A 26609-nucleotide genomic window follows, 5' to 3' on the forward strand; every position below is an offset into this window, starting at 1 on the left:
ATTTGGATGATGGACTTGATGGCTTTGTTGCAAAGTTTGCAGATGATAAGAAGATAGGTGGACAAACAGGTAGTTTGAGGAAGGGGAGAGGCTACAGAATGACTTAGATTAGGAGAATAGGTAAGGAAGTAGCAGATGGAATAGTATTAGGAAGTGTACGGTAGACACAAAGGGTTGACTATTTTCTAAATGGAGAGAAAATACAAAAATTTGAGGTGCAAAGGGATTTGGGAGTCCTTGTGCAGGATTCCCTAAAGGTTAATTTGCAGATTGAGTCTGTGGGGAGGAAGGCAAATGCGATGATAACATCCATTTCAGGAGGACTAGAATATAAAAGCAAGGACGTAATACTGAGATTTTTTAAAGCGCTGGTGAGGCCTCACTTGGAGTATTGTGAGCAATTTTGGACCCCTTTATCTTAGAAAGGATGTACTGAAACTGGAGAGGGTTCAAAGGAGGTTCACAAAAATTATTCCAGGATGAAATGGCTTGTCATATGAAGAGCATTTGATGGCTCTGAGCCTGTATTCATTAGAATTCAGAAGAATGTTGGGTGATCTCATTGAAACCTATCGAATGGTGGAAGGCCTAGATAGAGTGGATGTAAAGAGGATGCTTCCTATGGTTGGTGAGTCTAAGACCAGAGGACATAGCCTCAGAATAGAGGGGTGTTCTTTTACAACAGAGAGAAGCAATTTCTTCAGCCAGAGAGTGCTGAATCTGTGGAATTAATTGCCACAGGAAGCTGTGGAGACCAAGTCTTTGTGTATATTCAATTCAGAATTTGACAGATTCTTGATTGGTCAGGGCATGAAGGGATATGGAGGTGCAGGTGGGGCAGAAATGGCAGCAGATTGGGGCTGAGGGAAAATGGATCAGCCATGATGAAGTGGCAGAGTAGACTCAATGGGCCAAATAGCCTATTTCTGTTGCTTTATCTTATGGTCTTAAGATTTTCTGGTGTTCCTACATAGTGAAAATCATGTCCACTCTGCTTCTAGATAGATGATATCCACATTTAATATGCAGCTCTTTAGCCATTGGAAAGAGGAAGTTCACAAATACTCTGCTGATGTTTTTCCCTGTGGCAGGGAGCAGGGATGGGGACCCAGCAGTGGTTACTTGCCCCCTTTGTTTAAAATGGGCCACGATTACAGCATCTCTGAGCTCCTGTGGTATACCCTCCCACCACCGAGGTTGTGCTCCCTTTGGAAAGCTGGTACAGGTGCCTCAGGGCTCTCATCACTAGGAATAAGTGGACTTATTTCCACTTGGCATGATTAACTTATTTTTATTTAATTATTTATGGTTTTACATTGCTATATTTCTACACTATTCTTGGTTGGCGCGGCTGTAATGAAACCCAATTTCCCTCAGGATCAATAAGGTATGTCTGTCTGTTCAGGAACAATTATTACCCCTGAACCATTAGGTTTTTGAACTAGAGGAGATAACTTCTCTTGACCAGTCATTTATTTGTTCCAATAATCTATGGACTCACTTTCAAAGACTTCATCTCATGTTCTCAATATTTATTGGTTATATATTTATTATTATTTTTTCTTTTCTATTTGCAATTTGTTGCCTTTTGCACACTGATTATTTGCCCTGTTGAGTTCAGTCTTTTATTTATTCTATTACGGTTTTTGGATTTTTGAGTATGCCTGCAAGAAAATGAATCTCAGCGTTTTATATGATGACATATATGTACTTTGATAATGAATTTACTTTGAACTTAGAGATCATGGATTTGTGGCATATGTCCACTTCCAATATAACTCGGAGTCCTGCCATGTGCAGAAGTTCGCTGATGACACGGCCATAGTGGGGTGTGTCAGGAATGGACAGGAGGAGGAGTATAGGAAACTGATACAGGACTTTGTGATATGGTGCAACTCAAACTACCTGCGTCTCAATGTCACCAAGACCAAGGAGATGGTGGTGGACTTTAGGAGATCTAGGCCTCATATGGAGCCAGTGATCATTAATGGAGAATGTGTGGAGCAGGTTAAGACCTACAAGTATCTGGGAGTACAGTTAGACGAGAAGCTAGACTGGACTGCCAACACAGATGCCTTGTGCAGGAAAGCACAGAGTCGACTGTACTTCCTTAGAAGGTTGGCGTCATTCAATGTCTGCAGTGAGATGCTGAAGATGTTCTATAGGTCAGTTGTTGAGAGCGCCCTCTTCTTTGTGGTGGCGTGTTGGGGAGGAAGCATTAAGAAGAAGGACGCCTCACGTCTTAATAAGCTGGTAAGGAAGGCGGGCTCTGTCGTGGGCAAAGTACTGGAGAGTTTAACATCGGTAGCTGAGCGAAGGGCGCTGAGTAGGCTACGGTCAATTATGGAAAACCCTGAACATCCTCTACATAGAACCATCCAGAGACAGAGAAGCAGTTTCAGCGACAGGTTACTGTCGATGCAATGCTCCTCAGACAGGATGAAGAGGTCAATACTCCCCAATGCCATTAGGCTTTACAATTCAACTGCCAGGACTTAAGAACTTTTTTAAAGCTATTATTAATGCTTTTTGAGTTAGTGATTTAGATGCATATCATATTATTACTGAGTTAAGTATTGTATGTAATGAGTTTTTGCTACAACAAGTGTATGGGACATTGGAGAAAAAAATGTTGAATTTCCCCATGGGGATGAATAAAGTATCTATCTATCTATCTATCTATCTATCTATCCTTCACTGCCAACTTTTAGGATTCCAACAGGCAGCTGCTCCTGAGGCATTGTGCTTTTTAACCTCTAAGCTTGTTGTGGGAAGCAGCAAGTCTGCCTCAAATAGGGATGGAATTAAGAGTGTTCTTGCCTGGATGTTCACTAAATTTAAAAACTCGGAACACTCTGAATATGTAGACAATATTAAAGCCATCAAGAAAGGGAAGACACATTTGAGAGTGTGGAACGTGGGTACACCAAGTAAATTTGCACACATAAGAACATTATATTTTAATACATAAAGTTTAAATACAAAATCCTTTTTTAAAGAACATTTAATTAAAAACAGGTAATCCATAAATATTGTTTACAGTTTCTTCGGCTGACAGCCCTCCAAAAAAGGTATAAATCATTGCAGGCATTGTCTAAATTTCAGTATTAAAAACATTTTGTAGAGGCAGTATAATTCCAAAGATTAGATATTTGATAAACATGTTCCATTATCATCAGTGTATTTAAACATATGATAAATTATTATATAGAATATCTTTAAATCAAAAAATACTGGCTTTCAACATAGGATACCGAATCCTTTTGAACTCAAGACAGCATAAATCAGAACAAATAAACATCATACAAAAATGAACATTTAAAATTTTGCCTTGCAATATTATATTACAATTAATTCGGCAAAGGAGCTTTTGGTCATCAGCTTTTGAAATGCTAATATTTCAGCGTTGCAATATACATTGAGGCTTCCCTTCAAAATTTGGTAAATTATTCACCAAACTGGAAATATAATGGAGCTCAGAATCTAAAACAGCACTATACTTAACTCAAATAAGTGTAAAAGTGCAAGTCTATGGGTCAGTTTCCCCCACTGATAAACAGAGACACAAATGTCGCTCACTGTTCTGGGGTGTTTTTCATACATGGCAAGCGGAGAATTTTCCTGCGTCTACTGCTGTTCACTCGCAGTGCAAGCCACTCCTGCTGATTTACTGCCAAGTATGACTCTGGGTGCCCAGTAGTTATAATCTTACTCAGTTGATCAGAAGCTTCAGACTGAAAGGCTGCTCTTGTCCTTTCAGACCGTAGATCCAGACTGTCAAGACTGTTCAAGTTCTGATGACTGAAGTCAACCGTCCTGCTGGAAGAGGAGCCTTGGGCGAAGGAAAATATTTATTAGAAGAGTTGAAAGATCATATAATCAAAAACCAAGCTAAGTCAGTTCTAAAAAAACAAACAATGGATCAAAAGCAGATTCAAATGTTTGACCCACAGAAGTATTTCCCAGTTGACATAAGTAACAAATCTCCAGCTGACGGAAACATTTCAAAATCCCTTCTAATTCAAGTGGAAAATTTGCAGCTGTTAATTGCATGAAACAAATATAATTCAATAATTGAGTTCTGAAATGTTCACAATTGATCAGAGTATTTTGAGTTTTCAGCAACTGCACCACACAAAGAAGAAATATAAAAACAGAAGATCTAAAAGCTTAAAACTAAGTAAAATCAACACACCTCCCTTCATTTAACTTTCTTACTCAGACCCATATAACTTTTCACTTAAATGAATTGTAACAAGAGAAAGCAAATCTCTGTATGAGATACAGTACTTCTCCTTCTCATTCCTTAATGATTATGAGGGAAGGGAATGCTGAGAAACGTTTGGCTTTTACAATGACTACTTTTCCCTCAACATTTTATTTATTTATTTACCAGAACAGGCCCTTCCGGCCCTTCGAGCTGTGCAGCCCAGCAACCCCTGATCTAACCCTATCATAATTATGGGACTATTTATAATGACCAACTAACCTATGAACCAATACGTCTTTGGACTGTGGGAGGAAACTGGAGCACCCGGAGGAAATCCATGCGGTCATGGGGAGAATGGACAAACTCCTTACAGACAGTGGTGGGGATTGAACCCGGTCACTGGTACAGTAAAGTGTTGTGTGACCTTGCGTGAGCTCAAAAGTAACTGTTAGCATATGTGTGCATTATTCTGTAATTTTAACTAAGTTTTAAAAACTATTTTGACCCAGAAAACGCTTCAGAAGTCAGGACAAATTACTGTCCTCCAGCTCTCTGCTTGTTGCTTGATTCAACATTTATGATTGGAATTGAATTTAGATGCTGCCTTTGTATTCTATGAATTGAATATTCTAATCTAATAAAATAGTGCAAATGTAGAAAGACTGAAATAAAATCAGCATAGGTGAACAGGAGACTTGGATTAACATTTCAGTCCTTCACAGGAACTCAACATCTTTGAGAAAAGTTAACCCCATCTTAGTTGCTGCACAGATACTGCCAGTCTTAAGGGTCTTTTCAGAATTTCTGTAATTATTTAGCTTTCAAATAAAAGAGTTCAGATACAGTATTCAAAAAATAAAGGTTACTGAAAAGTAATTCAAGCATGTAACAGGAAAAAAAAGAAAATACAAGTACAGTTAAGCAGTCAATGAACTGTTACTTAAAGCAGATGAAGGGCTAATGATAGGACAAATATTAAGCAAACACGAGGAAATCTGCAGATGCTGGAAATTCAAACAACACACACAAAATGCTGGTGGAACACAGCAGGCCAGGCAGCATCTATAGGGAGAAGCGCTGTTGACGTTTTGGGCCGAGACCCTTTGTCAGGACACTTAGTTGACAGCGCTTCTCCCTACAGATGCTGCCTGGCCTGCTGTGTTCCACCAGCATTTTGTGTGTGTTGTTGGACAAATATTAATGTACTTTTATATCACAGAATCAGCCCCTCATCACACACTTGTTTGGGGCTGTGAAGGCAAGTTGAATCCACAATAACAATGGAAAGGAATAAATCTTACTCTTTAAAACTGAACTCCGCAACATTCTATTAAGGTACTGAGTCCACAGAGATACTGAAGAGGGGTTAGATCTTTGACAATTGTAAACTGCCAACAGCCACTGAGAACAGAACTTCATTAATATGCCAGCTGAAGCCCACTAGCCTCTTAGAAACTGCCCTATCTTTTGGGACTCTTGTTCCTTTATCTAGAAAAGTTTAGTGTGGGCAAATAAACAACAGGGGCAGATAGTACAGATAACAAGTCAGATCCAGCACAACCCAGTCTGTACGCTAACTGCAAGCATTTTTAAAAATTCTGGTCTTCTATCATGTTTCTGTTTATGCCACATTGTGTCTGCTACTTCAATTCTTATACATGAATTTAGTATCCTTATACCCAACTATACCAACATTCTCCCAAATGGTGACTGTAAACTTGAGCTTGTGTAGCACAGCCGCTCACATGTTAACTTGCACTGTCACATTTTCCCAGGAGGGTAACTTGCACTGTCCTATTTGCTTATTGTCAATTAATTCTCAGTGGTTTAACTACTAACTTTCTAATCAAAATGTTCTGGACATAAAAGAGAGGCAGTGAAGCAGAAAAGAACAGAATTTTCAAGCTTAGAATCTTGGTGGCTAAAGTGAGCCATACTAGGAATCAATGTAGAGCAGGAAACACAGGCTGGGGACTGAATAAGAAGGTGTGAGTCAAGCTATGGGCCGTAAGATTTTTGGATGTTCTTAAGTTCAAAAAGGTAGATGGGAGGTTGGCCAGTACATAATTAATTCAAAATTTACAAGTAATTGAAAATTACTCAACACATACAGCAGCTTCTGAAACGGTCCCAAGTATCTGATGGCACATAGACCTTCCTGGTAGGTTGCTGAAGGAGGCAGATAATGGCATTGTCCACTTGGTGGAAGACACGAAGAGAAAGGACAGCCTGTCTGACTTCCATTGATAGTCGTTGCTCATCTGAACAGATTAGTTCTTTAATTGCATCAAAATCTTGCTTTAGCTGTAAGGCACCCTGGACACTGAAGGACGTAAACAATAAATATGCAATTTAATAGCTACAGCTGATATACACAGTATGCTATGATCAATACATTATATATATATTGCTCTGGAATAAATTTACCATTGCTGTTTTAATTTGAAATTGTTTAAGAAAGATGCAAGCAGATAACCAAAATAATAATGTGGATTTAAAGATACAATAGGGTTGTGGTTATGTTACAAAGAAGCCAAACTCTGCCATGGCAGTTTGCTAATTTGAATTTATTTTAAAATATGGAAAATAAAAATTCTGGTATTAATTACAAAACTGAGTATGCTTGTAAACACCAATGGATTCAGTGCTATCATTTGAGGGAGGGAAGGATAATCCTGTCTTTACTTACTTGGCCTATATATGACTCAAGTTCCATACTGTATATGTATAACTACTACCCTCTTAAGTAGCCTCTCAATTTCACTTATGATTTACTATAAATGCCAGACTTAGTTACAGGATGTAAAGCTGGGTGTTATTAAGCATACAAACTAAAGCTGACCACATGGATTTGGATGATAGTGTTGTGGGAAAGTAGATGAATGAAAAAGTAAAAGGACAAAAATAGAATTCTGAATGCTCTGTGGCACAAAGGGAGGAGAAATACCACATCTAGAGATCATTTATCCAACATCTGATAGGACATCTAAATCTAAACAAGTATGTGGTTGTGATTAATTGAGAGGTGATGATTGAGAATAACATTAGCAGTTGAAGTGAGATTAGGAACTAAACTATTATGGCAAAAGACAAGACCATTCAGCCCTATTGTTCAATGCCAGCTCCAAACTGAGCAATCCTGTCCTTCCCATTCATTTGCTCTTTCCCCACAACTCTACATATTAAAATTCAAAAGTTTAAAGTGAATTCATTATCAAAGTACATATATGACACAATGTACAACCAAGATTCATTTTTGCAGGCATTCACAGTATATACAAGAAACAATTAATGAAAGACCACACCCAACAGGATGAAAAACATTGTGCAAAAAAAACAAACTAAATACACCGAAAGAAAAAAAAAAATAAATACACAAACAAATAAACAAACAGTGAGACAGAGAAATAAATAAATAAACAAGCAAAGAAAAAATTTCGAGAACATGAATTGAAGAGTCCTTGAAAGTGGTCCATAAGTTGTAGGAACAGTTTAATGACTGGGTGTGTGAAGTTATCCCCTCTGGTTCAGGAGCCTGATTGTTGAGGGGTAATAACTGTTCCTGAATCTGGTGGTGTGGAACATGAGGCTCCTGTACTTCCTTCCCGATAGCAGTGAGAAGACAACATGGCCTGGATGGTGGAGATCCTGGATGATGGATGCTTCTTTCCTGCAAAAGTGCTCCATGTAGATATGCTCTATGGTAGGGAGAGCATTACCCATGATGTATTGGGCTGTATTCATTACTTTTTGTAGGCTTTTCTGTTGAAGACCATTGGTATTTCCAACTAGAAAATGATGCAACCAATGAATAAACTCTCCATTGTACATCTATATAAGTTTGTCAAAGTTTTAGAACACATTTTGAAACTTTTCAAGCTTCTAAGTAGCAAAGCAGCCATGCTTTCTTCGTAATGGTACTTAAGTGCTGGACTCAGGACAAATCCTCTGATAACACCAAGGAATTTAAACACAAAACTTTGTGGTCTTCCGTCTGGGTAGCCTCCAGCCTGGTGGTATGAACATTGAATTCTCCAATTTCCGGTAATTTCCTCCCCCTCCCCCTATCCCAGGTCCCTCTCTGCCTCTCTCCCCTTTCAACTTTCTGCTTCTTTATCTCTACAGTTCTTTCATGCTTATCCCCTCCCCCTCCCCCCTTTATCTTTCCTCTGATTAGTTTTCCACCTGGCGCCTCTAGGCCCTACCCCCTCCCCTATCTCTATGGTTGGGCTTCGGCCCTCTCTTCCCCCCAATTCCTGATGAAGGGTCTCGGCCCAAAACGTTGGCTACTCTTTTCTCACGGATGCTGCCTGACCAGCTGAGTTCTTCCAGCGTTGTGTACGTACCAAGGAATTTAAAGTTGCCGACCCTTTCTACCTCTGATCCCTTGATGAAGACTGCTTTATGGAACTTCGATTTCCTCCCCTGAAGTCAATAATCAGCTCCATGGTCTTGCTGATGTTGATTGAGAGGCTTTTATTGTGGCACCACTCAGCCAGATTTTCAACCTCCCTCTATGCTGATTCAGCACCACCTTTGATTTAGGCAATGACAGTGGTATCGGCAAACTTAAATATGGCATTTTAACTGTGCTTAGTCTCACAGTCATAAGTATAAAGTGGGTAGAGCAGGGGCTAAGCACACAACCTTGTAGTGCACCTCTGCTGATGGAAATTGTGGAGGAGATGTTGTCGATCCAAACTGACTGATGTCTGCAAGTGAGGAAATTGAGGATCCAGCTGCACAAGGAGGTATTGAGGACTAGCACTAGAAGCTTATTGATTAGTTTTGAGGGGATGGTAGTATTTAATACTGAGCTGTAGTCAATGAAGAGCATCCCAATGTATGTATCTTCACTGTCCACATGTTCCAGGATTAAGTGAAGAGCCAATGAAATGACATCTGTTTTTGACCTGTTGTGACTGTAGGCAAATTGGAGTGGGTCTAAATCGCTTCTGAAGCAGGAGTTGATGATTTCATCACAATTCTCTCAAAGTACTTCATCACAGTGGATGTAAGTGCTACTGGACGATCGTTATTGAGGAAGGTTACCACATTCTTCTTAGGCACTGCTATAATTGAAGCATGTTTGAAACAGGTGGATACCCCAGACTACTGAAGCAAGAGGTTAAAGATATCAGAGAACATTCCAGCCATTTGATCAGCACAAATCTTTAGTATTTGGCCAGGTACCCTGTCTGGGCTGGGTCTTTCCATGGGTTCACTCTCCTGAAGAATGCTCTGATGTCTCACATCACAATGGGGGCTGTGGGAGTTTGTGAAGATGGCACCATGTACTGACGGTCAAACATTGAGCTCATCTGGGAGTGAAAACTTGTTGCTACCTATGTTACTTCATTTCACTTTGTAGGAGGTGATAGCATTCAAGCCCTGCTAAAGCTGTCAAGCATCCTTCAGTGATTCAGGTTTGAACCAGAATTGCCATGGAGAGTCAGATGTCTTCCCAGAGATCATACTTAGACCTCTTGTAACTTCCTTTGTCACCAGACCTGAACGCCACTGATCTGGGCCTCAACAGGTTGCAGATGTCATGGTTCATCCGGAACCTCTGTTTGGAGAAGACTCTGGATGATTTTTTGGGAAACACTCATCTATGACTGTTTTTATAAAGTCCATGACAACCATCGTGCATTCATTCAGATCCTCTGATGAGTCCTTGAACATGGTACAGTCCACCGACTTAAAGCAAACCCTCTGCATAGCCACTCCTCTGCCTCTCGTGACATTTTCATTACCCTTATTTCTGGAACCTTACTCTTTAGCCTCTTCCTGTATGCAGTAGGACGACAACCAAGTGATTAGATTTCCCAAAATATGGTCTAGAGATCGAATGGTGGCATTTATTATGGTAGTATAGCAGTGATTGAGTTTATTGGGACCACTGGTGCTGCTGGTAATATGTTGATGATAATTGGGCAGAGATTTCTTCAAACAAGCCTGACTGAAGTCCCCGAAAATAATTTGAAAAGTGTCAGGGTAGACTGGTTCTTGTTTGCTGATGGCAGTACTTTGAGTGCCTGCTTAACATTTGCATTTGGTGGTATGTAAACTGTGGTCAGGATCATGGAGGGGAGCTCTCCCTCTCAAGTGCCTTTCCAGATCCCTTTTCAAGGCCATGCCCGCTGGCAATGAATTCCTAGCCTGACTAAAAAGAAAAATTCTCAGTCTTTTTTCATCCTTAACGAATTTTAAAATCTTTATTCCCTAATCCTTGAACAATCTGCTGAAGAGAACAGCTTCCCGCTATTTACCCTATGCAGTCATGAGCCTCTGCACCACCATCAAATCTCCTCTAAACCTTCGCTCCAAGGACAACAATGCCAGATTCTCCCATTTAATTATGTGATTGAAAACTTTCAGCCCTGGAATAATTTTAGTAAAGGCTTTCTGGCTCTTCTGTAAAACCTTCACATCCAGAATTGGATTCAATATTCCAATGTACTAAATGCCTTTCTTGTATGATTCCAAGTTGGTTTACTTTAATGATCATGGTATAATATGCCTGTCTACTTTCAAGGATTTGTGAACACACATACCCAGGTACTTTTGTTCTGCATAAGTTTTAGGACTGTGTTCTTTAATCAATACTGCTTCTCCTTATTCTTTCTACCAAAGTATATTGATTTGCACTTCTCATTGCTATTTAATTTGACTATTCAACCATCTCAACAATGTCTTCCTGCAGTCTATTATTATCTTACTCTCTGCCACATTTCTGAATTTCACTCAGAAATTTGGAATTGTTGCCCTGCACATCCATATTCAACGGGAATGGGGAGGATTTACTGTCACTGATTACTGTACAGCAAAGACAAATCTTTGCAGAAACTTCTTTTGTTAAATGACAATTGACTGGCTGATTTCTAGTTGCAATTTGAAATAAATTAATTTTTGGTTCAGATCTCTTAACATTTCAACCTAGACAGGATCTGACATCTAATAAGCTGCAATCAGTTTTATCGCCCAATGCAACAAAACAATGTCTTGTAAAAGTATTCAGCTTCCAACCGTTTGTTCACATAAATGAGTATTACAACCAGGGATTTTAATCAACTGAGAATTTTTAATTGTGAATCACATGCTCTTTTTCCCCCCACAGTGGAGCACCCCAAAAAACAGGGAAAACTAATGCATGAAAAACTAAAAATTCAAGAACTAAAATATCAGCAACTCAAAAGTATTCATCCCCATGCTTAGTACTTAGTTGAACCACCTCTCACAGTTATTACAGCCAAAAGTCTTTATTGGATAAATCTCAATTAGCTTTGTACAGTGTGATGGAGCAGAAGTTGTCCTTCCTCCTTGCTAAATTGCTCAAGCTGTGCCAGTTTAGTTGGGAAGTGGTGGTGGACAGCAATCTTAAGATCTTGCCAGAGATGTTCATTTGGGTGAAGGTCAAGACTCTGACTTGGTCACTCAAGGACATCAATTTTCTTCATTTGAAGCCACTCCATGGTTGCTCTGACAGTGTGCTTTGGATCGTTGTCCTACTGAAAGGTGAACTTTCTCCCCAGTTTAGGCTTCCTGGGCCTGCAGGGTTTTATCTAGACCTCTCTGTATTTAGCAGTATTCATCTTCCCATCAGTCCTGACCAAATTTCCAGTCCCTTCTGCTGAAAAGCATCTCCATAGCATGATGCTACTTCCACCATACCACCAGTACGGATGGTGTTACCAGGCTGATGCATAGTATTAGATTCATACCACATGTAGTGCTTAGTGTTGAGGCCAAAAAGTTCCCCTTTAGTCTCAAGATCTTCTTCTGAATCTTTACAGTATCGTCTAAGTGATGCTTTGTAAAGACTTCATGGGCAAGGATGCACTTCTTTTTTTAGTCAAGGCCTCTTTCTTGCCACTCTTCTGTAAAAACTCTCTTTGTGCAAGGCCTTAGAGATTGTGGAGCCCATGAACTTCATCTCCAGTTGCAGCCACTGTCTTCTGCAGCTCACATAGACTGACTATTGACATCACAATAGCCTCTCTTATAAGTGCCATTCATCTTCGGCGACTAAGTTTAGAAGGGTGGCCTGACCTAGACAGTGTGGCTGTGGTTTCATATTATTTTTACTTTTTCATGATGGACTGCACTGAGGTCCAAGGTATGTTCAGTACCTCTGAGATGGTCCTGTACCCTTCCCCAGGCTCAGTCTTCATTTTAGTTTGGCCTGTTGAAAATCTACCATGCTGTTGGATGTTACATAGAAAGGGGGTATTTATTCTTATGAATTCACTGAAAACAGGTGACCCTACATCAACAAATTGGGTGTGTTGGTAAGGCATTTGAATCTGAAGAAAGTTAAGTGGAATTACAAAAGGGATGAATACTTTTTCAACCTTTTAATTTTTGTTTTTAATTTTTAGTAAATGGTTGACGTGTTTTGGAATTTTTCTTTTGATTTGACATTATGCACAATATTTTGTACATTAGCTCAAAAAATCCTACTTCAATATATTTTAAATTTAGAAAAGAGACAGTAAAATGTGAAAATAGTTGTGGGGGCTGAATCCTTTTTCAAGGCACTGTACTGTATTCCGTATTCACCCAGCTAACAAGAGTCACCTGCCACTAATTTCGAACTCATTATCTGCAGACTATTTAAATACAGCTCTCATCCATCATCCTTTGTTAACCCATAGAACCAGTCAGCTTCAACCTGTTGTGCTAATCTTCAGTTACCTTGTCGACTCGTTGTGTTAAGTATCTGGTCTCTCTTGTTTTGAGGCCCATGGTGGCTTGTTATTTTACATCTTAGTTACTGTTAAACTGTTTCCACAGCTCTGCTTTCAGATAAAACCGCCTCTACATTTCCTGAATCAATATATTGATTCTTATTGTGAAATTCTTATTAATTCTCCTTGCTTTGCTGTTTTCCATAGCCTTCTTTTAAAGGCATGGTTCACTAGTATGAAAAGATAGATTCTTGATCTCACAATCTTCCTTGTTATCATCTTGCACCTTATTGTCTACCTGCTCTACACTTCTTCTGTAGCTGTTAAGCCTTATTCTGCGTTATACTACTGCTTTACCTTGTATAGCTTCAAGGCTCTGTATATTATCTGTGCCAACAGTATGCCAAGCTTTTCACTGTACCTCAGCACATAAGACCATAGACCATAAGATATAGAAGCATAATTAGGCTGGTTGGCCCAAATGCTAATATCACATTTGCCTTCCTTACCACTACCTCAACCTATAAGTTAGCCTTTAGGGAATCCTGCACAAGAACACAAAAGTCCCTTTGCACTTATGATTTTTAAATTTTCTCCCCATTTAGAAAATAGTCTATGCCTTTATTCCTTCTACCAAAGTGCATGACCATACACTTCCCTACACTATATTCCAACTGCCACTTCTTTGCTCATTCTCCCAGTCAGTCTAAGCCCTTCAGCAGACTCCCTGTACCTTTGTATTGTCTGTAAACTTGGACATAAAGCCATCATTTCTGTTATCAAAATCACTGGCATATAATATGAAAAAAGTGGTCTCAATAATGACTCCTGCAGAACACCACTAGTCATAGGCAGACTTTACTCCCATCCTTTGCCTCCTGCCAGTCAACCAATCTTCTAACCATGCTTGTGATACCTAGGGCTTGTATCATGTTAAGCAGCTTCATGTGGAGCACCTTGTTAAAGGCCTATAAACCTATTCCATTTTTAAAAAATTGTGCTTTTTGCTTTATTATCTACAACCTTTCATTGTGCTATTGGATTGCAGTTTTTGACTCTATTTTCTTTTTCCTGACCTGTTCATTTGGCTAAACCCCACCCCCAAAAATTCAGCATGTCATCTTTTCACTTAAATATTATAAAACATTTTCTAGTGAAGCTTAATTATTGACACACTTTTTGAGTCAGAATATTCTGGATTTAAGCTCCACACCAGAGACACAAGCAGAAAAGTGTAGGGAATGCTGCGTGCTGGATGTAGCATTTGAATAAGGATCCCAACGATCTGTCAAGAGGATGTAAAAATCTCATTCCATTAATTTGAAAGGGAACAGGAAATATCCCCTGTTTTCTAGCCAATACTGCAGGGAAATCATGTTCCAGTTTGTTTTGACATTTTTAACATGCATTCACTAATGTTTATATAACCTGTTATTCAGCTGTATAAAGCAGTTTCAAGATATTTTATTATTGGAGTACTCTCTAGACAGTTGAACCAATTGCTTTGCCAGATAAAATTGACAGACACAAGCTCTAAGAAGCAGTTATCAAAAGCATATAACTTCAAATAAAATTATTAGATAGGTGACCTAAATTTTATCTTTTCTTTCAATATATGATCCATCCAGGCCTCCACGAAAGCAGTCAAGGCTTCTGTCAATGGGATGATTTGAGCATCTTCTGGAAGCTGATGAATTCCCTCCAGCACCTGACCAAATATAGCATGCACGGCGGCAGTCGCATATTCATTGGATTTACTGGGGAGCACAACTGAAATGGATAAAGAAAGCTGTCTTCACTTCATTTGATTCACAAAATGAATTACTTGGCAAGCATCTCTAATGAAAATCAGAAGAGATTTTGAACTAATTTTAATGTTACCAAGTTTGACCTAAACCAAACAATGTTCAAAAAAATGTTTAAAAAGCTAAACAGTTACTACTTGCTTCCTGGATAGGGGAAAAGCACGATAAAGAACTATGTAAATCCGGTTCAGGGGAAATGCCATGGGGGGAAAGTGGACTAGCAATGTGTTCTGAAGAGGGTCTTGGTCCAAAACATCAACTGTTTACTCTTTTTCATAGATGATGCCTGGCCTGCTGAGTTCCTCAAGCTTTTTGTGTGTGTTGCTTGGATTTCCAGCATCTGGAGATTTTCCCTTGTTTTCCCAGGTATTTCTTTACTCAGAGAGTGATAGCTGTGTGGAATGAGCTTCCTGTAGAAGTAGTAGAGGCCAGATCAGTTGTGTCATTTAAGGTAAAATTGGATAGGTATATGGATAGGAAAGGAGTGGAGGGTTATGGGCTGAGTGCGGGTAGGTGGGACTAGGTGAGATTAAGAGTTCGGCACGGACTAGGAGGGCCGGAATGGCCTGTTTCCGTGCTGTGATTGTTATATGGTTATATGGTTATATGGTTAAAGAAATGAGTTCAGTGGTGACTTGAATATTGGCTGCCAGGGGTTCGTGAAGTCAGTCTAGGGTTGTGGTCGTCATGTCAACTTCTGCAAACAGGTGTGAAATGGGATTTGATTGTGAATGTTAGGATGGGTTGGGTTGGCTACAAAAGTAGATTATAGAGTGGGAAAGCTGACAGTCATGTCTTTGGAGTGTATGTGGTGGCTAAAGGAGAGCCAGGAGGCTGATTACTGAATTGGGTTCCCTACAGCAGCCAGGCACCTATTAAGGATAGCCCCCTTTGAGTGACAGGGATAGGCATCAACAGACTTTTTGAGTGGCCCACAGATCATATTGGTTACACATACACCATGAAAATCACAAAAAATGACAGTAAAACATCCACTGCAGGGCTTTGGATGGTACTGCAGATGATTAAAGTCCTTTGAGTATTACGTACCAGATGACCGATTACCCTAGAACAAAAATTGTAGATTTTACGTCTGACACACTTCGTGGGTCCAATGAAGCTTTATTAGATTGCATAAAACTGAAACATTTGATGTTATATCATCCAATTTCTTTGCAAAAGTGTGCAGCAATTACTCTAACTAGTTATCATTTTTGCTCATAAATTGTATAGCTACCTATGAACGATGGAAAACAAGAATTCCTTGTACGATATTGCACATCAAGTTCTTCTATTTTTATGGCTGTACATACCATGATGCAAGTATACCTATTTATTCTAGTTTATGGATGCATATTTTGAATAAACTTAGATTATATGCACCAAATCATTTAATTATAATAACAAAAAAAAACAGAATCTCAAAATATTATGGCATAGGAGTTGACTATTTGATCTAAAATACTGGCATTGAGAATACCTGTACTTTCCAGAATACCTCTTCATTTCTGGGCCAGGCAAATTCTAAGGGAAACACATCTAATGATTTATAAAGTCAATGTTTAAATAATACACAGGAGATGTTCAAGTTAACTAAAATTTACAGTCCCATTTAATATAGCTAAGAGCCTAAGCAATATTTTGCTGTGAATCAATTATTTCTCAAATGCTGGTATACATGTTTGAAGATTCTTTTAAGGTTAGACTGTGATCTAATAATACCTTAGTCTTGAGCAAGTAGGGCAAATTTTAAAGTTTAAGATGTTCCTGCCATAAGGAGCTGAACAGCAAACCATCCTGAATTCAAAATCTCACGCTTCACCTTTCAATCTCACCAAAACTAGGCAAATTAGCAATCATTCCTGAATTCTGAAGCAAGAGACTGACCATAACATGAGTGGCTGAAAATTAAAGAAGTAGTTGTTGCTGGGATCTAGATGAGCTTCTGATCAGGAGCAGAGTTGCAAAGCTTAAGGTCATGCCTACGTTCATTTGTCCAATTTATTCTATTTTTATGGATGTAAGGTTTGAATAAAACCAGATAAAATTAGAATAAATAAGAATGATTCAGATAAGACTATAAGACATAGGAGTAGAATTAGGCCATCTGGCTCATCGAGTCTGCTCCACCATTCAATCATGGCTGATCCTTTTTTTGCTCTCCTCCTTAACCCCAGTTCCTGGCCTTCTTCCCGTAACCTTTAATGCCATCTCCAATCAAGAACACATCAATCTCTGCCTTAAAAACCCCAACGACCTGGCCTCCACAGCTGCATGTGGCCTCAAATTCCACAAATACATCACTCTTTGGCTAAAGAAATTTCTCTGCATCTCTGTTTTGAAAGTGCACCCCTCTATCCTGAGGCTGTGCCCTCTTGTCCTAGACCCTCCATCAATCTTCGTATCATCTACAAACCTGGCAACAAAGCTATCTATTTCATCATCTAAATCATTTATATACAGCATAAAAAGAAGTGGTCCCAACACCGACCCCTGTGGAACACCACCAGTCACTGGCAGCCAACCTGAAAAGAATCCTTTTATTCCCACTCACTGCCTCCTATCAATGGGCCAATGCTCTAACCACATTAGTAACTTTTCTGTAATACCATGGGCTCTTAACTTGGTAAACAGCCTCATGTGTGATACCTTGTCAAATGCTTTCTGAAAGTCCAAATATACAACATCCACTGCATCTCCTTTATCTATCCTACTTGTAATCTCCTTAAAGAATTCTAATAGGTTCGTCAGACAGGATTTTCCCTGAAGGAAACCATGCTCACTTTGTACAATCTTGTCCTGTGTCACCAAATACTCCATTACCTCATCCTGAACAATTGACTCTAACATCCTCCCAACCACTGAAGTCAGGCTAAATGGTCTATAATTTCCTTTCTGCTGCCTTCCTTCTTTCTTAAAGAGTGGAGTGACATTTGCAATCTTCAAGTCCTCCGGCACCATGCCAGAGTCCAATGATTTTTGAAAGATCATTGCTAATGCCACCACAATCTTTAATACTACCTCTTTCAGAACCCTAGGGTGCAGTTCATCTGGTCCAGGTGACTTATGTACCTTTAGGTCTTTCAGATTTTTGAGCACCTTCTCTCTTGTAACAGTAACTGCACCCACTTCTCTTCATTCACACACAACAACATCAGGCATTCTGCTGGAGTCTTCCACAGTGAAGACTGATGCAAAGTACTCATTTAGATCATCAGCCACCTCCTTGTCCCCCATTATTATTTCTCCTGCCTCATTTTCTAGCGGTTCTATATCCACTCTCAATTTCCTTTTATTTTTAACATACTTGAAAAAACTTCTACTATCCACTTTGACATTATTTCCTAGCTTGTTTTCATATTTCAGCTTTTCCCTTCCAATGATTTTTTTAGTTGCTCTCTGTAGGTTTTTAAAAACTTCCCGATCCTCTAGCTTCCCACTAATTTTTGCTTTGTTGTATGCCCTTTCTTTTGCTTTTACAATAGCTTTGACTTCCTTTGTCAGCCACAGTTGTACTATTTTACCATTTGAGTACTTCTTCATTTTTGGAATACACATGTCCTGCACCTTCCTAATTTTTCCCAGAAACGCACACCACTGCTGCTCTGCTCACATCCCTTCCAGCAGCTCCTTCCAGTTTACTGGTTTTTAAGGATTCTTTTACCTTTAAGTTCCCTAATTGCCTCTGGTTAACACCAATCCATTATAGCCGATCCCCTAGTAGGCTCAATGACAAACTGCTCTAAAAAAGCTATCTCTTAGGCATTCAACAAACTCACTCTCTTGAGATTCATTACCAACCTGATTTTCCCAATCGATCTGCATGTTAAAATCTCCCATGACCTCCATAACATTGCCTTTTTGACTTGCCTTTTCTATTTCCTGTTGTAACCTGTGGTCCACCTCCCAGCTACTGTTGGGAAGCCTGTATATAAATGCCATCAACGTCCTTTTACTCATGCAATTTCTTAACTCAACCCACAAGGATTCAACATCTTCCGATCCTACGTCACATCTTTCTAATGATTTGATGCCTTTCTTTACCAGTAGAGCTACGCCTTCTCCTCTGCCTACCTTCCTATCCCTCCGATACATCATATAACCTTGGACATTCAGTTCCCAACTACAGCCATCCTTCAGCCACGATTTAGTGATGGTCACATCATCATACCTGGCAATCTGTAATAGTGCAACAAGATCATCCACCTTATTTCTTGTACTCCGCGTATTGAGTTACAACACCTTGAGTACCGTATTTGCTACCCTTTTTGATTTTGCATCCCTAATGTCTTGATACTCAGCCTGTTGGCTGCAACTAAGATAATGGGAATCCTTACTTTTGGAGACACAAGAAAGTGCAGTTGCTTGAATCTGGAGCTCAAAATGAGCTGCTGGAGGAACTCAGTGGTCAGGCAGCATCTGTTAGTCCTTCATCTGGACTAAAAATCCTTACTTTTCCTTGATTAGCCTGTGGGAATACTTCTGCTCATCCTGGTTCCAACAAGGAAAGTCAAAGAAGGGCAAACATTTATGATCCACATTGCTTTTGTGCCAACTTTTCATACCCTCAAGCTAACCTGGCAGAATGCCACAACAGCCTTTCTACTCTTGTCTGCCGTCTAAATTGCCATTCAGCCTCAATTAAGTGCCTGGAGTATGATCTGCATACTTAATTACAACTCTAGCAGTGAGAGTCCCTTTTACCTGCTCAGTTGAGCAAGTCGAGATTAGAATTTGGGTACAGCAGTAGGGCTATACTGTATAATCAGTAAGTGATTATATTCCATGTGAGCTTTTAACTTCTGTTTTCACTTGACAGACAGGGCTAATATCATCCTTAACTCATTAAAACATAATCAAGTAATCTAGAAAGTAAAGAAAAAATCTATAATAAATGAATGAATAGTAAATATAATTTAGATTCGTCTTTTATAAACTTATAAATAATAAAAGCTAGTCAAAAGGAAAGCTGGGATCAACTGAGATAATTTAGTAGCAGCAAAGATCATGACTGAAATGCCAGATTTTCATCCTTCTTCACCAAGGCAGTGGCCTGCTGCCAAAGCAGCTAGAGGAGGAAGTGGTTGTTTGGGTAAGTTAACTTAAACATACCAATCCTCAACTGAAAAAAATTGATCCAGATAGGATACAGTACATCTACGGTTAGTGGAACAATGAGTAGGGTGAACTGATTTTGCCCAAAATACTCCAATTATCCTTAGATATAAAGTTCATGCGAGAGACTGATGAATTCAAAAAGTTCTACAGAAGTATAGAGAAATGAAGGATAAAACCCAGAACTATAAGTCAACCTAACATTGCTATCCAGTGAAAATGTGAGAAAGGAAGAGTTACTAAATGGATGAATGAATTAAAGTAGAGTTAAGGAGACTGAGGGGTGATCAAAAAGAAGTCTAAGATTATGAGGGACACAAAGTAAAAATTCCTTTGGTAGCAGCATTTGAAAAAAGAGGACATTTAAAGGAATTTTAAAGGTATTTTTTTACACACATCTGATATTTGAAACTGCTAGAGGAGATAGTGGATTCTGATACAATTGTTATGCTTAAGAGGCATTTAGGCAGACACAAATAGGCAATGCATAAGAGTATACAGTCGTAATGCAGACAAAAGGGATTAGTGTAGGTGGACCAAGATGATAGAATGGACCTGGTGGGCCAAAAGATGTATTTCTAAGCTATATGATACTATGACTGCAACAACACAGACCTGTTGAAGGTTAATTGTGTTTGTCTAACTCAATCAGTTACTTTGACAAAGTAACAAAAAGGATTCAAGGGTAGTTTATTTGATATTGAGGATCTTAGGATCAGTCAAGGTAAAAAGTTGCAGCAAAACTAAAGTCTGTGTAATTAATGCATTATATGCACCATGAATCCTAAACTGAATGCAAGGCAGACAGCAGAACATATTGATGAAAAATTGCTTTTCAGACTGTAGGAAATTATACAGTGGTATTTTCCCCAAAAACTGCCTTATACACCACTGCTCTTTTGATATACTTGCACTTGCATATATTAAGCATAATTTCAATGCTTTTAGATGATACAACATTCATACATATAATAAAACATTATTAATATATCAGTAAGTGTGGAGAAACTTTGTAAAATGGAATTTTAAAAATAAAATGAAATTTAACAAAGAAGTCTGAAGTGATATATTTTGGAAGGAAGAATTAGAAGATGAAATAATAGTAATATAATTTTAATGAAGACCCCAAAATAAAGCAATCTGGGATTTATACACAAATTTTATTGGTAGTGAAATAAATGAAAAAAGTTTTACAAAGATTACGAACAAACTACTCTTGGGCTTCCAGCTGGTACAGTTATCCACTAGAACTGATGTTTCGATGACAGACTCCGCCATCTTTATCAAGGATGACCCATGGATATGTCTGATCCGGTGATATTTACACCCCCATAGTCTGTCCCTCCTGATTGGTTGGTCCTCATCCAGTCAGGTTTCTGCTCTCCCACCTTGTTTACAATCGAATTCCAGTTCTTACTTAGAGCAAGACCTTCATCTTAGTTAAAATTCTTTTTTCTAGTTTTATTTCAGCAGCTTCCTTTATCAGGCGGTCCCAAAAGCCATTGGCGCAGCACACTGGTTTTCTGCTGTCAAGGTCAATCCTACAGCCATTGCTAATGCAATGTTCTGCTACCACCGATTTCTCCAGGAAACCCAAAGGATACACTTCTTGTGCTCCTTGATGTGGGTTTCCATCATGCATCCAATTTGGCCAATATACACTACTCTGCATCCACAAGGAATCCTGTAAACATCAGCCGACTTGAGTCCCAGGTCATCTCTGACCTGCATAAGCTGTGTCTTGAGCTTCTTTACGGGTTTGTGGATGTATTAATCCAGTATTTCTTCAAGATCCTGGCAATCCTTCCAGAAGTAGAGGGGTGACAGGCGATAGCTAGGTTCCTCCTCTTTGCTAGATTTCCTGGTTTTTCTGTCATCCCTTTTAAGTGCCCAATCGATTTCTCTTGCCTTGTAGCCACTCTGTAGGAATGCTGTGCGTAATCGTTTTATTTGCTCGGGGACACTCTCCGAGTATGAAATAGTTTTCCCATGCTTAATCCAAGTAGAAAGAACTGCTCTACTTTGGGAGGCGTGATGATGGCTGTTATTTCTGGTATAAGTCCTTGTGAGTGGGTTTCTTTTAGACGCCACGCCTGAGACAACCATCCAGTTTCCATCATATTAGAATGTCCAGGAATGGGAGGCAACCATTCCTCTCCATCTCCACCGTAAATTGAATGTTTGGTTGTATACTGTTCAGATAGTCATGGAACTGTTGGGAGTGCCTGGAGTCCATGAGGCCACACTACGAAGGTATTCTCGACGTATCTGAAGAAGCATTTGGGCTGTAAGGGCACTGAACTCAGAGCTCTCTCCTCAAAGTCCTCCATGTAGAAATTAGCAATAGCTGGCGACAAGGGTGATCCCATAGCTTCATCTGTTTGTTCATGGTAGTTCCCCTTATTAAGGAAGTATGTGGATGTAAGGGTATGTTCAAAAAGGTCAATGGTACCCTTATCAAACATTGACCGCTGGAGGTCCAAGCTGTCCTTAATGAGAACTCTTGTGAACAGGGACACCAAGTTGAAACTGACCATTATGTCCTCTGGGTTCAATTGGTTGTTGGTTATATTTTAACAAAATTGGTCAAATTTGTGATCTGATGCTCCCAGCCCCCAACAAAGGGAGATAGCATGGTCATTAAATGCTTAGCAAGGTAGTAAGTTGGATAATCTATCACACTGTGATAGGCTGCAGGTGGGGGGGAGGAGCCCTCTTAGTGTATCTTAGGGAGCCCATAAAGTCTTGGTGGTACCAGTGCCTGAGGTAGAAGTGCCTTACAGATGTCTGCTGGCAGTCCAGATTTCTTCAGTAAAACAGAGGTCATCTTCACAATTGAATCTGTGGGATCCCACTGTAGAACTCTATAGGCAGGATCGTTGCATTTCCTTTGTCCACTGGTCATATTGGCTAGGTTTTGCCGTAGTGCTGAGGGCCAGTCGCTCTCCTTTTGTAATGTTCAATTTAGGCAAAATGGCTCTTTTGAGGGCTATACAGACCTCTATTCTTAACTCCTCCAGTATTAATTTTCAGATTGCTTGCTCTACTCCACCAATGTAGTCCCGATAATGTATAGATCTGCAGATCAGAGCTAGGTTTAGACCCTTGGCGAGGACCAAACTCGTTAATGTTTTGCCCAGTTTGATTGATGGCAGTCCTTTTTGGAACTCCATTTTGTTGGGATTGTTGTATTCCCTGACCTGCCTCACAGTGTTCCTTTGTGAAACTAGTTCACTTTGGGCAGTGGTGGACCTGTCAATGTACTCCCAATCACTAGAAGATAAGAGGGCTGACAATTCCAGGTAAGAAGACAGTTGTCTGTTTCCGTTGATGTCCAGAGCAGATCTAATGTAATGGATACACTCCCTAATCAATGCTTGGCTAGCTTGTTGTAGAATGCGTTTAGCTGCTGAAGAAACCACTGTGGTATGCAACTTCATGAACTTAGGGATGATGTCCTTGTCCTGGCGTCTTAGAAGGAAGGCTAAAGAACAAAGAAGCCTCACCATCTCTTTATGCAATGATTCAAAGCAACTAATATTGTGGTGAACTTCCTCCCCATAGAGGTAAGTGAAAAAGGATCTAGGGCTTTCCCAGCATACAAGACAAATACAGGCAGTCCCCAGGTTACTTACGAGTTCCGTTCCTCAGTCCGTCTTTAAGTCGGATTTGTATGTAAGCCAGAACAAGTACATCCGGTATTATTTAGCGTCAGTTAGTCAAACGTTTGACTTAGGATATAGTATATATTTTAACTTTCTATGCATATAAAACTCTTAAGAAATGTATGTATTCCAATAATTAAACCACTGTGTTGCTTAGTAATAATTGTAGCTTTCATCGGGGCAGGGCCTTTCACATGCTCCATTATTCTCACTTTATCCGTTATCCTTTAAAATTGTTCCGATTGTTGACCGACTGTAGCCTAACGCTTTTGCAATGACCGATGGCGTTTCACCTCTTTCCAAACACTTTACTATTTCCACTTTATTTTCAATTGCGATCGTTTCCCGTCAATGGAACAAAAACACTGCAGGCGGTGGGTCCCAAGCTGCGCCAGCCCCCGAGGTCCGTTGGGTCCTAAGGACCACTGCACTGAGCCAGGCTAAATGGGACAAGCGGGGGCTGTGCTGGGTTTGGGTATTTGATCCTCCACAATATTCCGCGTGGGAATTTACACTGGAGGTGGCTGCGTTTTTTTTTTATGAGGTCGAGTTGTGAGCGCGACATCAACCTGACACGGATGTTACGGGAGTCACTGAATCGACATCAACTTGGCATGAGAGCGGTCTTTCACTAGATTGAACTTTGGAAACTCTGTTCTCGAGCCCAGCGCTGATCTCACTGCGCCACCAGCCTACCGGAATGGGGGGGGGGGGGGGTCAGGGTGAATCTTACTAAGAAAAATTTAAGCCAAATACAAAGTTAAACACTCAACACAGTGTCAACGGCAATGACTTAAAATGGCGGACGGCGTTCTCTTTCCTCAGTTCATAAATACGAGTTGTCTGTAAGTCGGACGTTCGTAACTCGGGGACTACCTGTATAATCTTCTCGAGCTTCCAGCCGGGTACAAGTATTGATTATAACCAACATTTTGATGACAAACTCCACCATCTTTATCAGGGAGGATACCCCAGCTTGTCTAGTCCGGTGGTATTTATACCCCTATAGTCTGTCCCTCCTGATTAGTTAATTGTCATCCAATCAGATTTCCACCCTCCCACCTTGTTTACAATTGAATTAGAGTGAGACCTTCATCTTTGTTAAAAATTCTTTTCCCCTAGTTTTATTTGAACGGCTTCCTTTACCAACCAGTCCTTTGTTCTTTTAATAGACACGTTAACATTGGTGAACACGTAGAGGTGCAGTTAAATCAGGGAATATTTCTAACAGAGAAATGCTGCTTCTAACCCACCCATATCTCAGCTTCACAGAGACACGACAAGCAGTGAACAACTATTTCACTCCAGGAGGCAAGTTAGCATTTTGAATATATTAACAAAACCACAAGCCTCTAAATTTATCAACTTTGCAGCTTTTTATTGTGGGCAAAAGAATATTCTAGGGCAACACACACACAATGCTAATGTAACTCAGCTGGACAGGCAGCATCTCTGGAATAAACAGTCGATGTTTTGTAGTGAGACCCTTCATCAGGTCTGGAAAGAAAGGGAGAAGATGGATTTCCTAGGCTCTGGAAAGCCTAGCTATTGAAGTAAGGTGAACTCTGCTGTGGAAAGATGGTGCCTTTACAGCACTACTTGAAAGCCAAACGTTTTTAAGGCTACTTGATAGAGTAAAGTAAGGAGAAATTAGCTTTAACAGTAGCCAAATCAAAAAGTGAGAACAAATTTAAGGAAATTAATCAGGATGACATGGTTTGCGTGAGATGCTGTTGGAATACATAATGGTAAAAATATACAAGACTATGAAAAATGCTGGTACATGAAACACGAAAGGTTCATTAACAGAGAGAGTAAAATTAACTCTCGGCTCTTGAACTCAATCCCTCAGTTGATGAAGGCCAATGCCTTGTATGCCTTCTTAACCACACAGTCAACCTGTGCAGTAGTTTTGAGTGTCCTATGGACACGGACCCCAAGATCCCTCTGATCTTCCACACTGCCAAGAGTCTTATCTTTAATACTATATCCTGCCATCATATATCACCTACCAAAATGAACCATTTCCACTTATTTGGGTTGAACCCCATCTGCCACTTCTCAGCCCAGTTTTGCATCCTATCAATGTCCCGCTGTAACCTCTGACAGCCCTCCACACTATCCACAACACCCCCAAGCTTTGTGTCATCAGCAAATTTACTAACCCATCCCTCCACTTCCTCATCCAGGTCATTTATAAAAATCACAAAGAGAAGGGGGTCCCAGAACAGATCCCTGAGGCACACCACTGGTCACCGACCTCCATGCAGAATATAATCCCTCTACAACCACTCTTTGCCCTCTGTGGGCAAGCCAATTCTGGATCCCATACCTCCTTACTTTCTCAATAAGCCTTGCATGGGGTACTTTATCAAATACCTTGATGAAATCCATATACACTACATCTACTGTTCTACCTTCATCAATGTGTTTCGTCACATCTTCAAAAAATTCAATCAGGCTAAAAAGGCACGACCTTCCTTTGACAAAGCCATGCTGACTATTCCTAATCATATTAAGCTTCTCCAAATGTTCATAAATCTTGCCTCTCAGGATCTTCTTCATCAACTTACCAACCTCATTGGTCTATAATTTCCTGGGCTATCTCCACTCCCTTTCATGAATAAGGGAACAACATCTGCAACCCTCCAATCTTCTGGAACCTCTCCTGTCCCCACTGATAATGCAAAAATCATTGCCAGAGGCTCTGGAGTCTCCTCCCTTGCCTCCCACAGTAGCCTGGGGTACATCTCATTTGGTCCCGGTGACTTATTCAATTTGATGCTTTCCAAAAGTTCCAGCACATCCTCTTTCTTAATCTATATGCTCAAGTTTTTCAGTCCGCTGTAAATCATCCCTACAATCGCCAAGGTCCTTTTCCATAGCGAATACTGAAGCAAAGTATTTATTAAGTATTCACTGTGGAAAAGGACCTTAAGTACCTCTGGCTCCATACACACTTTTCCACTGTCACACTTGATTGGTCCTAATCTCTCACATCTTATCCTCTTGCTCTTCACATACTTGTAGAATGCCTTGGGGTCTTCCTTAATCCTGCTCGTCAAGGCCTTCTCATGGCCCCTTCTGGCTCTCCCAATTTCATTCTTAAGCTCCTTCCTGCTAG

The 26609-nt window shown here is 39.9% G+C and overlaps 1 protein-coding gene across 9 annotated transcripts in view; it reads right to left on the reverse strand.

Annotated features, from left to right (window-relative positions):
- Positions 1-2945: 2945 nt before the first annotated feature.
- Positions 2946-26609, reverse strand: part of ccdc142 (coiled-coil domain containing 142) — a 114593-nt gene continuing 90929 nt past the window's right edge. For 7 of the 9 annotated variants that reach the window (XM_073042254.1, XM_073042260.1, XM_073042255.1 and 4 more), the window contains 3 exons: positions 14490-14670; positions 6322-6533; positions 2946-3832 (listed from right to left, as the gene is read on the reverse strand). In XM_073042254.1, the coding sequence (XP_072898355.1) occupies positions 3576-3832; positions 6322-6533; positions 14490-14670 (650 nt within the window). In that variant the 3' untranslated portion in view covers positions 2946-3575. Of the gene's footprint in view, positions 3833-6321; positions 6534-14489; positions 14671-26609 lie in introns of those variants that run through there. The other 2 variants (XM_073042258.1, XM_073042259.1) reach the window with 2 other exon arrangements.

Source organism: Hemitrygon akajei, chromosome 4, assembly GCF_048418815.1.
Source record: "Hemitrygon akajei chromosome 4, sHemAka1.3, whole genome shotgun sequence".
NCBI classification, from domain to species: Eukaryota; Metazoa; Chordata; class Chondrichthyes; order Myliobatiformes; family Dasyatidae; genus Hemitrygon; species Hemitrygon akajei.